The sequence below is a fragment of the Xyrauchen texanus genome, chromosome 30, assembly GCF_025860055.1.
Source record: "Xyrauchen texanus isolate HMW12.3.18 chromosome 30, RBS_HiC_50CHRs, whole genome shotgun sequence".
Taxonomy (NCBI): domain Eukaryota; kingdom Metazoa; phylum Chordata; class Actinopteri; order Cypriniformes; family Catostomidae; genus Xyrauchen; species Xyrauchen texanus.
In genome coordinates, this window is record NC_068305.1 from 27,306,465 (window position 1) to 27,318,607 (window position 12,143).

General features: G+C 38.7%; 2 protein-coding genes across 7 annotated transcripts in view; one reads left to right on the forward strand and one right to left on the reverse strand.

The window, feature by feature from the left end:
- LOC127624076 (NHS-like protein 1) overlaps positions 1 to 4,614 on the forward strand; it is a 135,165-nt gene extending 130,551 nt beyond the window's left edge. For all 6 annotated transcript variants that reach the window (XM_052098714.1, XM_052098715.1, XM_052098716.1 and 3 more), the window contains one exon: positions 436 to 4,614. In XM_052098714.1, the coding sequence (XP_051954674.1) occupies positions 436 to 1,087 (652 nt within the window). In that variant the 3' untranslated portion in view covers positions 1,088 to 4,614. The remainder of the gene's footprint in view (positions 1 to 435) is intronic.
- Positions 4,615 to 4,750: 136 nt separating this feature from the next.
- Positions 4,751 to 12,005, reverse strand: hebp2 (heme binding protein 2). Its single transcript, XM_052098955.1, has 5 exons — positions 11,853 to 12,005; positions 11,516 to 11,602; positions 10,420 to 10,552; positions 9,646 to 9,826; positions 4,751 to 5,628 (listed from the first exon to the last, which is right to left on the reverse strand). Exons 2-5 carry the CDS (start codon positions 11,588 to 11,590, stop codon positions 5,448 to 5,450), a joined length of 570 nt encoding a protein of 189 aa, XP_051954915.1. The 5' UTR covers positions 11,591 to 11,602; positions 11,853 to 12,005; the 3' UTR covers positions 4,751 to 5,447.
- Positions 12,006 to 12,143: the final 138 nt, after the last annotated feature.

Here is a 12,143-nt window from a genome sequence, read left to right on the forward strand (position 1 = left end):
AAACAGTGCTTATTGTAATGTTTATTAATTGGCCCTATTCTCACATCCATTGTAAGAGCCTTACCGTAACTGTGATTTTTGCTTTTTTTCTCTATTAAAAATGAAGAGTAATCACCAGAAACATTATGCTGTGAATGTTGTCAATTGAGCTCAACTTGTATTGAACCCAGAACTTACATTTAATGAAATCTTAAAAAATAACTGAAATCTCTATAGTAAATATCTTTATTTTTTTTGTTATACTCTGCTTTTCTTTGTTATATTTCATCAGCTAGAAATTGCTCTTTGTGAGCACAATCTCGCAATAGTTTTTTTTAATCAAATTTAAAAAAGTTGGTGTGAACTAACACTCATTACAAAACAACTGACCAAATCTGACTGTTCAACAAAATCTTACCTTTCTCTTAACACATATTTGTGCATCTTTATTGACAGGTCCAAGCGGAAAGTCCTAGGACGCCGTGAATCCGAAGAGGACCGTTCACGAGGTCCTCAATCACCACCGGTTACCCCTACAGGAATGGTCCCAGGCCTGACTTCCTCCCTGCCTCGCCAGTCTGGCTCTATCCAACGTAGCCTACGCAAATCTGCAACCAGCAGTGACACCTTCAAGGCCCTTCTGCTGAAGAAAGGCAGTCGCTCTGAGACCAGCTTCAGGATGTCTGCTGCCGAGATGTTGCGCACCACCGATCCACGTTTCCAGAGGACTCGCTCTCTTGACTCCTCATTTGACCCTGCGTCTCCAACTACACCAAATGCTGACAGCCCCTGCGCTTCTCCGAACCACTACAAGAGGGTGCCTGAGGACTGCGCACGCAATGAGGGATTGATGCGATGCTCACCAGGGTCACCTTTCTCAACATCTCCATCAATAATTGGCTCAAGATATGGCCGAGCCCGGACCCCACCCTCGGCGGCCAGCAGCAAGTACAATGCCCGTAGTCGAATCCTCAGCAGTCCCATGACTGTTATCTGTGAAAGGGAAGGAGAGATTACCGAGAGCGGAGAGTTCTGCGAAGAGCCAACCATACCCCTTCCCATCTCTCAGGATTCTAACAGCACTTTATGTGAGCAGAGCAGCAGTTAGGAGAAGAAATGGCTGTCTCTGTAGCAAAGAAAGAACATCTACACAGCATCAGAGACTGACTGACTGATGGCAGAGGACCAAGAAAGGTTGAACTCTGTTTCTTGTGGGTCATGCAGGGTCTATTCCAGGCAGTGCCATGGGTGTCCTGATGTTATAGTGTGTGTGGGCTAAGACATGCTGGGATCTGAGGTGGCACCATCAGATCAAGTGGTCTGATCAAGCAGTTGGCAGAAAACTGCTGTATTTGTAGCTCATCAGAAAAAAGTAATCAATCTAATCAAATTGTACTTTCTTTTGGAGGGAGCTCAACTTTCTTTGGCAATACAAGACTCATCTTTCCAAAGCCTAGTAATTACTTGTTTTGTTCTGTTATTCTGTTCAGCTTTTTTAGTTTACCAGCAGTAACTGTAGCGCACAGTCAGAGTTATGTTTTTTTTTGGTGAGGCAGTTAACAAGCATGTGAAACGCAGTAATGAAGGAATTACTATGTGACTAATTGTTTTCGCTAGTAGTTTAAATTGATGGATTTACACAGATGCAGAAAGAGGAAGTCTGAGTGTGTCGCACCTCAAACTTCACTTCGGCAGCTCTGTCAGCGCCTCTGTCGATTGCTTTTGTACACTAGTCTTCAAAGACCTTGTCAGAGTTCAACAGAAGAAGAGCACACTGGTGAAATCTATAATAAGACTTTCTTAAAGATCTCTGGTCAGACTGTTTCATCATAGTGTAAGGAATGTAACAGGAATTGTCAAACAATGGCCGAGGGACTGGTGTTTTTTTTTTTTTTTTGGGTGTGTAGGTTTGCACTGTTCATTGTCTGTCTCCTTTTATTTGTTGTTCTTTTAAACACATTGTGTCTGTGTTTGTCATTGTAAATGCAAAGAATTCATTCTGACATAGAAAGTACTTGAAAAAAATTACTGGCTTTATTTATAAATTGTTTTGGTTACCAAAGAGCCTAACAGGACACTCTAACTTGCTGTTTGCCCAGTAAGACTGAAATATGTGGGCATTTATTAAATAAAGAGGGAATGTTTTGTTCTTTTAGCATCTATTGATGAAGTAAATCTTTGACGTAACCAAGGCTTAATAACTAACACCTTACCTGTTTACCTGACAAAACCTTTTCATTTCTTGTGCAGTTTTATAATGTTTTTATGTGTATATACCTAAAGAAATGTTAAGTAACAACTTATTTTCAAAAGAATTTGTACATTTTAGAAATCTTTGTTAGGAGTGGCTTACTTTTGTAGAGTATTTATTTTAGAATAGCCTGAAGAATGTGGTTTGATATACTGTAGCTGGAGGTGGTGTTTTAGTGGGGAGGTGAATAAAGTGTGATTAGACAGAGCCTCGTACAGTCTTTAAGTTTCATTTTCACCACAGATGGAAGTTCTGTCCCATTCCTGCATCACCCCAAAGAGGATTAGCAACCTGGAGAAAGAGATAATGAACTGAACGATGGATGACAAAGAGGATGCAAGCTGCTAACCCTCTGGAGTATGTCTGTGTAATAAAACATGGTGGTATATAAAAATTGCCCAGCTCTCTTGTGTCTGTCTTTGATTCACTGCCACCTGTCAGAAGCCAACCCAAACTCATTAACATTGTCGCCATGGCACCCACAGCAGTCCATCAAATCCAACGGCTTTAGGAGGTCATCACTAAACCTCTCCTTCCTCCTTACTGACCATCATTGATTCTGCAAAGCTTGATAGACTGGCTGTCATCCTACTGGACTAATATTCTCCCACCATCATACACAAAACTACCTTTAGGTCTTGTTTAGAACTGGTCAATTGATAGTTTCAACCTAGACCTAACATGTGGTTGAGCCAAACTGCACAACAGGATCCTTGTACAGTGCATCCGGAAAGTATTCACAGCGCTTCACTTTTTTCACATTTTGTTATGTTACAGCCTTATTAAAAAATGGAACAAAATTCTACAAACAATACCCCATAATGACAACGTGAAATAAGTTTGTTTGAAACAAAATAGCTCAATAATTTGTTGAAGCACCTTTGGCACCAATAACAGCCTCAAGTCTTTTTGTGTTTGATGCTACAAGCTTGGCACACCTATTTTTGGGGAGTTTCTCCCATTCTTCTTTGCAGGACCTCTCAGCTCCATCAGGTTGGATGGGGAGCGTCAGTGTACAGCCATTTTCAGATCTCTCCAGAGATGTTCAATCGGGTTCAAGTCTGGGCTCTAGCTGGGCCACTCAAGAACATTCACAGAGTTGTCCCGAAGCCACTCCTTTGTTATCTTGGCTGTGTGCTTGGGGTCGTTGTCCTGTTGGAAGATGAACCTTCACCCCAGTCTGATGTCCAGAGCGCTCTGGAGCAGGCTTTCAACAAGGATGTCTCTGTACATTGCGGCATTCATCTTTCCCTCGATCCTGACTAGGCTCCCAGTTCCTGCCACTGAAAAACATCCCCACAGCATGATGGTGCCACCACCATGCTACACTGGATGATATTGGCCAGGTGATGAGTGGTGCCTGGTTTCCTCTAGACATGACACTTTCCATTCAGGCCAAAGAGTTCAATATTTGTTTCATCAGACCATAGAATTTTGTTTCTCATGGTCTGAGAGTCCTTCAGGTGCCTTTTGGCAAACTCCAGGCGGGCTGTCATGTGCCTTTTACTTGTCTTGCCAAGCTACCACACAGGCCTGATTGGTGGAGTGCTGCAGAGATGGTTGTTCTTCTGGAAGGATCTCCTCTCTCCACAGAGAAACGCTGGAGCTCTGTCTTGGTCACCTCCCTGACTAAGGTCCTTCTCCCCCGATCGCTCAGTTTGGCCGGGTGGCCAGCTCTAGGAAGAGTCATGGTGATTCCACACTTCTTCCATTTACAGATGATGGAGGCCACTGTGCTCATTGGGACCTTCAATGTTGCAGAAATGTTTCTGTACCCTTCCACAGATCTGTGCCTCGATATTATCCTGTCTCGGATGTCTACAGACAATTCCTTAGACTTCATGGCTTGGTTTGTTCTCTGACATGCACTGTTAACTGTGGGACCTTATATAGACAGGTGTGTGCCTTTCCAAATCATGTCCAATCAACTGAATTGATCACAGGTGGACTCCAATCAAGTTGTAGAAACATCAATGATGATCGGTGTAAACAGGATGCACCTGAGCTCAATTTTGAGTGTCATGGCAAAGGCTGTGAATATTTATGTACATGTGATTTTAATAGTTTCCTTTTAATAAACTTGCAAAGATTTCAAACAAACTTCTTTCATGTTGTCATTATGGGGTATTGTTTGTAGAATTTTGAGGAAAACAATTAATTTAATCCATTTTAGAATAAGGCTGTAACATAACAAAATGTGGAAAAAGTGAAGGGCTGTGAATACTTTCCGGATGCACTGTATACAATTTGGCTTCAGTGGCAGCAAAGATAGAGAAAAAAAATGCAAGTTTCTTCACATGCAAGTCTTCTTTTGTGCTGAGCATGTGAACATGCTATTGAGGCAATAGCTACCTCTAAATAAACCTGATGATGATGCAAAGCGAGAGAGTGTATGTGTGTGTTATTTCCTTAAATATGGATTCCTTTTGCTAACCCCTGGAGGTCATGTCCTTGCTCAGCTGAAATACAAAAAATGTGTTTCCTTTGCCTGTGAATGTACCCATTACACAAAAACACTTGCAAGTAAAATGCTTTATTCATCAGTTTTGGGGGGGATATCATTATTCAGCAGAGTACATATACAGTCTACTAAATGAGACTTTTATTAAAATGGTGTACATATTCTATTTAAGTCAAATCATGGCCACGTACCAAAGTACATAAAGGCCAGTATCAGTTTAACACACTGTTATCGTTCCCTTTATTTTTATTATTCAATATTTAGTGTAGTAAAAAGACAAAAACAGATGACATTATACACCGATGTTTCACATAAATAAAAAGTTAGTGATTCAGTAATGCTACACAGCGCTTGAGCCTCCTTGGGATCATTATTGTCAAATATGAGAATCAAAGACCTCAAGATCCATCCTGCTGTGATGTAGGCACAGATGTACTTTTACAGATTAACAGGTGATAAGACTTTGAGAATTAAAAATATATTATTATTATATTATTATTATATTAGAAATTATTTCAACATGCTCATCAAATTTTCATTTTATGGTAAATTGCAGGTAACACAAAGTGTTAATTTTGCTGTAAATTATATTAATAGGATATACCATCAGTGTTAAATTTACATAGCAAAATTTCAGGCACTTGTGGTACACAGTAAACAAAAAAGTATCTACACTATGATGTTAAGCAAAAATTGACCTCCTTTTCCTTACTTCAGACACTGTGTGGAATGACCATTTCTTTTCTCTTATGCTTTTTATTCCTCATCTTTGATTAGCCAGACCTCATTCCTGCGGTTGGTCAGTTTGAAGGGGCTGTCATACCCAGCCCTGTAGTATGGGGACTCCTTGAATTTCATCCCATCCTTCTTGAGGCTCTCCATTAGTTTCAGAATCTCCTCTTGACTGTTTTCACTATTAGCATAGCCCCCATATGTCCTACAAAATCAACCCCCCCAAAACAATTTTAATTATGCATAATAAAAGATATGACAAATAAAATAATTTTAAAAGGATAGACCACAACTACCATAGTTTATCTTAACTGGGTTATTCCTGATATGCATTATATTGTCATCCCCACATCACTTCTTCGTTATTGGATACAATATTAAACTCACAATTTTTAAAGAAGTGGTTTTCTTTAAATAACAAAACACGGGGCAATTTTTTATTTCACTCCTTTGGTTTAAGCGGATGTTGCCATTTTTGCCACATGAAATAATTAAAGTTTATTAAGAAAAACCAGAGCCTTTTATTCGTTAGTAATTTTTTTGATTAGTTTTTCTTATGCCCTAAATTTCACTTTAAATCATTTTAGTCTGTTGTAATATCTCCGTTTCAACAAAGAAATATTTCAGGTTCAACACAAGTTAAGCACAATCAACAGCATGTGGGGCATAATGTTGATTACCACAAAAAATATTTAAACTCGTCTCTCCTAATCTTTGACAAATACATGAGGTTAAAGTGAGGCATTCACATGGAAGTGAACACCAAATTTTAGAGGGTTAAAATGGCAGAAATGTGAAGCTTATCATTTTACATAAGCACTTACATTAATTATTTTGTTTTTATTTCAGCTGTCAAGTTGTTTAAGGTCATTTTTAAGGTTTACATTGTCATGGCATGGATGTTGTAAAACTGGATATAACTTTACACAGAATAGGTTAGTAAAATCATGTCATTACTCATATTGTTCACATCTCGTGGCTATACTTTTAAAAATAAGTATTTTAATGTTTACTTATTGGCCCCATTCACTACCAACTTTATGACTTTATGACTTGTTTAAGTAAAAGGATGGACAAATCTAAATGTATTTTTGTGGCAATCAACAATATGCCACAAATGCTTTCGATTGAGCTTAACCTGTATTGACCACAGAATATTCCTTTAAAGATCAAAAGCTACAGTGGTTCTGTAATGACATAATATTCAAGGAGTTTTTTTGTTTCATTTTTGGTGGTAAAACAGCACAAATATCAATACGTATTAACAACGGATTTCATTAACTCTGTGATGTATTATAGTACACGTATTAGTTAATATCTCACTGTAAAACATTCCATCCTGTTAGATCAAATTACAGAAGTTGCTGTGATATTATGGAAATTTCAAACGTCGGTTAATTAAGCAATATCACATGAGCAAGAGTGCAATATGGCTCTACATCAGCACTGCTGTGATTCTGCCACAGGCCTCTAATCACAGCAGTGCTGATTTAGGGCCATAAAGCATGATTGTGAGTGTTATATTGCTTATATACAACAGTTCAATGAACAAGTAAATATTTTTTTATCTGGAAAAACTGAGTATGGTATTAAAAATGCATTTGTGCATTGATTGCTGGTTTAAACCAAATGATGCGTCCAAGCCTCCTTTAGTAATTCAAAAATGTCACTTCAGAAATAATATCATGGCTTGTGCCGTTTCTAACAAGTTATTGGATAAACAAGGATGGATGTGTATGTGTATGTGTGTGTGAGGGAGAGAGACGGAGCATATGCAATCACCTGTTGCCACACCCAAACAGAGATGCTGTCAGTTTTCTGAAAATTAGCTTTCTCAGTTGAAAAATAGCGTCTAAGCATTGGTATTTCTCCCCATTTCGTGGAAGCTGGTGCGCAAGAGTCGATTGCTATAGAAACCGCAATGTCCTTCACCATTTTAAACAGCACCCATTGTGTAATTAATCAGTCTCTGCCTCTCAGCTGTGAAGAGCCGTAATGCTGAAGTTGTTCGTTTAAAGCTATTTCCTAGCTTTAGAAGTATAGTGAAGTAAGTGTATCATGAAGAGCTGTTCCATGTAAATGGCTGACACGGGTTAATTTCACGCCACCTAACTGGCTCATATTACACACAAAAATGATCTTTTGCCACCACCTGCTGTCGAACATCTGTATTGTTTAGTTTAGAACGGCATGAACTCAAGCTGAGTGATACACACAGTGAAGCATCCTAGTGCTGATGCTGTCAGACCATAAGTGCGCATGGAACGTCTCTCGTCCAATCAGATTTGAGGACCAGAACTAACTGTTGTATATACAGTTCAATCGGAAAGTATTCACAGCGCTTCACTTTTTTTCACATTTTGTTATGTTACATCCTTATTCCAAAATTGATTAAATTCATTATTTTCCTCAAAATTCTACAAACAATACCCCATAATGACAAAGTGAAAAAAGTTTGTTTGAAATCTTTGCAAATGTATTAAAAAAAAAAAAAAAAAAAACACATGTACGTAAGTATTCACAGCCTTTGCCATGACACTCAAAATTGAGCTCAGGTGCATCCTGTTTACACCGATCATCCTTGAGATGTTTCTACAACTTGATTGGAGTCCACCTGTGATCAATTCAGTTGATTGGATATGATTTGGAAAGGCACACACCTGTCTATATAAGGTCCCACTGTTAACAGTGCGTGTCAGAGAACAAACCAAGCCATGAAGTCTAAGGAATTGTCTGTAGACCTCCGAAACATGATTGTATCGAGGCACAGATCTGGGGAAGGGTACAGAAGAATTTCTGCAGCATTGAAGGTCCCAATGAGCACAGTGGCCTCCATAATCCGTAAATGGAAGAATTTTGGAACCACCAGGACTCTTCCTAGAGCTGGCCGCCGGCCAAACTGAGCGATCGGGGGAGAAGGGCCTTAGTCAGGGAGGTGACAAAGAACCCGATAGTCACTCTGACAGAGCTCCAGTGTTTCTCGGTGGAGAGAGAACAACCATCTCTGCAGCACTCCACCAATCAGGCCTGTATGGTAGGAGTGGCTTCCATCTGGCCACTCTCAGTTAAAGGCACATGACAGCCTGCCTGGTGTTTTCCAAAAGGCACCTGAAGGACTCTCAGACCATAAGAAACAAAATTCTCTGGTCTGATGAAACAAATAGAACTCTTTGGCCTGAATGGCAAGCGTCATGTCTGGAGGAAACCAGGCACCACTCATCACCTGGCCAATACCATCCCTACAGTGAAGCATGGTGGTGGCACCATGCTGTGGGAATGTTTTTCAGCGGCAGGAACTGGGAAACTAGTCAGGATCGAGGGAAAGATCATCCTTTTTGAAAACCTGCTCCAGAGTGCTCTGGACCACAAACTGGGGTGAAGGTTCATCTTCCAACAGGACAGAGACCCTAAGTACACCGCCAAGATAACAAAGGAGTGGCTACGGGACAACTCTGTGAATGTCCTTGAGTGGCCCTGCCAGAGCCCAGACTTGAACCCGATTGAACATCTCTGGAGAGATCTAAAAATGGCTGTGCACCGATACTCCCCATCCAACCTGATGGAGCTTGAGAGGTCCTGCAAAGAAGGATGGGAGAAACTGCACAAAAATAGGTGTGCCAAGCTTGTAGCATCATACACAAAAAGACTTGAGGCTGTAATTGGTGCCAAAGGTGCTTCAACAAAGTATTGAGCAAAGGCTGTGAATACTGAAGTACATGTGATTTTTTTTTCTTTATTTTTTTTTTTTTAATTTGCAAATATTTCAAACAAACTTCATTCCCGTTTTGTATTGTTTGTAGAATTTTGAGGAAAATAATGAATTTAATCCATTTTGGAATAAGACTGTAACATAACAAAATGTGGAAAAAGTGAAGCGCTGTGAATAATTTCCGGATGCACTGTATAACACTATAACATTACAGCTGACACCCTTAGGTAACTCAATCTCTCACTGAGCAATGGCTAACTTTAGCTCTTATTTCTATCCTGTTAATTATCTTGCCATTGTGTAACAAATCAAATTATAATTAATCAAAATGGAAGTATGCAAGCTTGAATAAAACATATTTCCAAAAGTCTTGCATACCCTTTTACTAAAATACTTCCTTAAATTATAAAGCAGGCATATTCTTTTGAACAATTTCAGCTCTCATAATATGGAATAACCCAACTCAGTAGCTAAAGTGTATATATGATGTACAAGCTCTTAACACAAACATACCTCACAAACACTGTGAGCTCTTTTCTGTTCTCAATGAAAACCTCTGAATCTGAGGGTTTGGGTGGGTCAGCCTGATGTTCTTCAGGAATGTAGAAGGACACTGTGAAGGTGCTTTCACAGGCAGGTCCTGCCCCAGGGTCAATCATACAGCTAACTGGTGCAGTCATCTCCACCTTACTCTCTAATATATGACAGTACACAACAAACTTTCATTATAAAGTTGATATCCAAGGTGGTTCATTATTTTGAAGGTGCATAAATAAGCAATGATCGCAGTCACTCAAATGTGGAAGTCACACAAATCCACAAAACCTTTATGCAGATATATTACCACCTGGTGAATCATTAGCACAATTTTCTCTTAGAACACAATCTGGCACATGGTTTTATTAGTATAAAAGGCATACTGAGAGGTGATTTATTGCAGTATTCCAGCTCTGAGGGCATGAGCATTGAACACATTTGTTTTACTTCTGGTTCACTGACATTTTGCAGTTCACAAAATAAAATCTCCATTCCCAGGTTAAACACTGAATGTTTACGCATCTGGAGATTTCTCACCTATATACACCTACACTATAATCCATTGCTTTTACATTATCTAAATGAAAATGTTACAATCCCAAAATAACTACACACAGGGCCATTTTTAGGAATGAATGCATCAAATATTGAATTTTCTACAGTTTTTTTTTAATGGCTTAAAAACATGTAATCGAAATCTGGGTTTATGAGATGTGAGGCATAGCTATCCATAGAAATATCAACACTTACTCTTTTCATTGGTTCCCTGGATGTATTTAAAGAGTCTTCTAAAGCCTGTGCTCAAGGCCGTGTCCTGCTCCATGCCAGGGACAGCTGTGCTCACCCAGTTTGTTGCATGGTAAGTACGGACCTCATAGTCACCCTGAAAAGGACCAAATCATCATGTATGACAAGCCAGCCACATTAACACTTCAAAGCATACCTCAGGTCTTTAGAGACCTGGGACTGCATTCCGCCCAATGTCCCTCATCTATTTTTTGGAGTTGCCCCCAAAACTCTTTAGTATTCCTCAACCTTTCTTTTCTGAATGGAGTGACACAAAAAAATGCCACGATTACAAAAAAAAATGTAATAATAATAATTAGAATTATATAATGGTTCAAGTGCCAAAACTGTCTAGGGTCATTAGAGACCCTAGGTATGTAATAGTTTGGATTTCTTTTTTATATAATTTTTTTTGTATTCAATAAATCATATTTTTAAGATTATTTCATATGTATACATGTTTACCATCAAAGGATATTTCTGTTTATTACAAGATAAATTTGTACTATATTCATACAAATGACTACTATATCATTTCTGTGTGACAATGGTGAATTATCAGTTTTCCATACTAGTACACACATGCATATTTTACATGCAATTTGTTCCTCAAGGTGGCACTGTTGTTTCAGTGATTTAGTCGATTTATATTTGATATTACTTTTGGTTGAAGAAACAACATGGAAGTAAACTATAGCAAGTGTAACACGTGAACAGTATGATTTGGCCTGAGAAAATACATATGTGTAGCTAACGTTTTATGCATAGCTCAATGTATTTGACAGCCAGTTAGTTACATCACGTGAAATTTCAGCATGAAATTCATTAAAGACCTGAATATGTAAAAGTCTTTGGTGAAATGCATCTAAGGGTTAAACTAGTTATTACCAAGGACTGTTTCACTGTAAACACCAAAAACAAAATGCAAACATCTTTTCTCTGCAAATGAGCTACAATGTAAATATTTACAAATCCAAAGTCTGTAATGAATTTTGTGGTGAAATCTGGTAGGTTCTTGCTAAAAATGCACAGGATATGGCTTGATCTTTAATTTACTAACCTTACTTTCTTGGGGAGTGAACTTTGGGTGCTGTAGTCCAGAAGAAAACAGAGTTTGTCCGATGGCTTTAAGCATCTCGACTCAAAACTGCAACGACGTTATTCAAAATTCAAAAATATACCAATAATATTACAGATGCGACAAATGTAACTTAAAATACAAGCGAATAGGCATTTTTATTACCATCATAAATAAATTTATCGAAAAATATTTATATGCATGTGAAATAGAGTGAAATCAGTTAAAATGGGCCGCTTTTGGACAACGAGATGCCTTTCAAAAACTGGTCCAATTTTCCCTTTATTCAGCCTGCTGTATAGCGAACATTTAAACTCACCAGTCTGCAGCTGAGTTGCAGAAATTGTCCAAAAACTCAAATGACAGAGCAGTATTTATTTATCCGTCACAGACAGACGTTTTATAACTTCTACAAAAAGAAGATGCGACTACAAGCGCTACGTAACAACCACTAGCTTAAGTAACGCTGACACGGCCACTTCCTTGTTTTGATGCTACATGACTCGCGAGAGACATCTTGATTGGTTGTGACGAAAACGTAAATTAGGAAAGACACGCCTCTGCAACTCAACACCAGTTTAGGAAAATTACATCAGTGTCTTATGAAACA

Coding starts and splice junctions, on each gene's coding strand:
- hebp2 (XM_052098955.1), bottom strand. CDS start 11,590: ATGCTTAAAGCCATCGGACAAACTCTGTTTTCTTCTGGACTACAGCAC. Junction 9,827..10,419: donor CCAGGGAACCAATGAAAAGA/GTAAGTGTTGAT, acceptor GTCATATATTAG/AGAGTAAGGTGGAGATGACT. Junction 5,629..9,645: donor GAGCTCACAGTGTTTGTGAG/GTATGTTTGTGT, acceptor TTGATTTTGTAG/GACATATGGGGGCTATGCTA.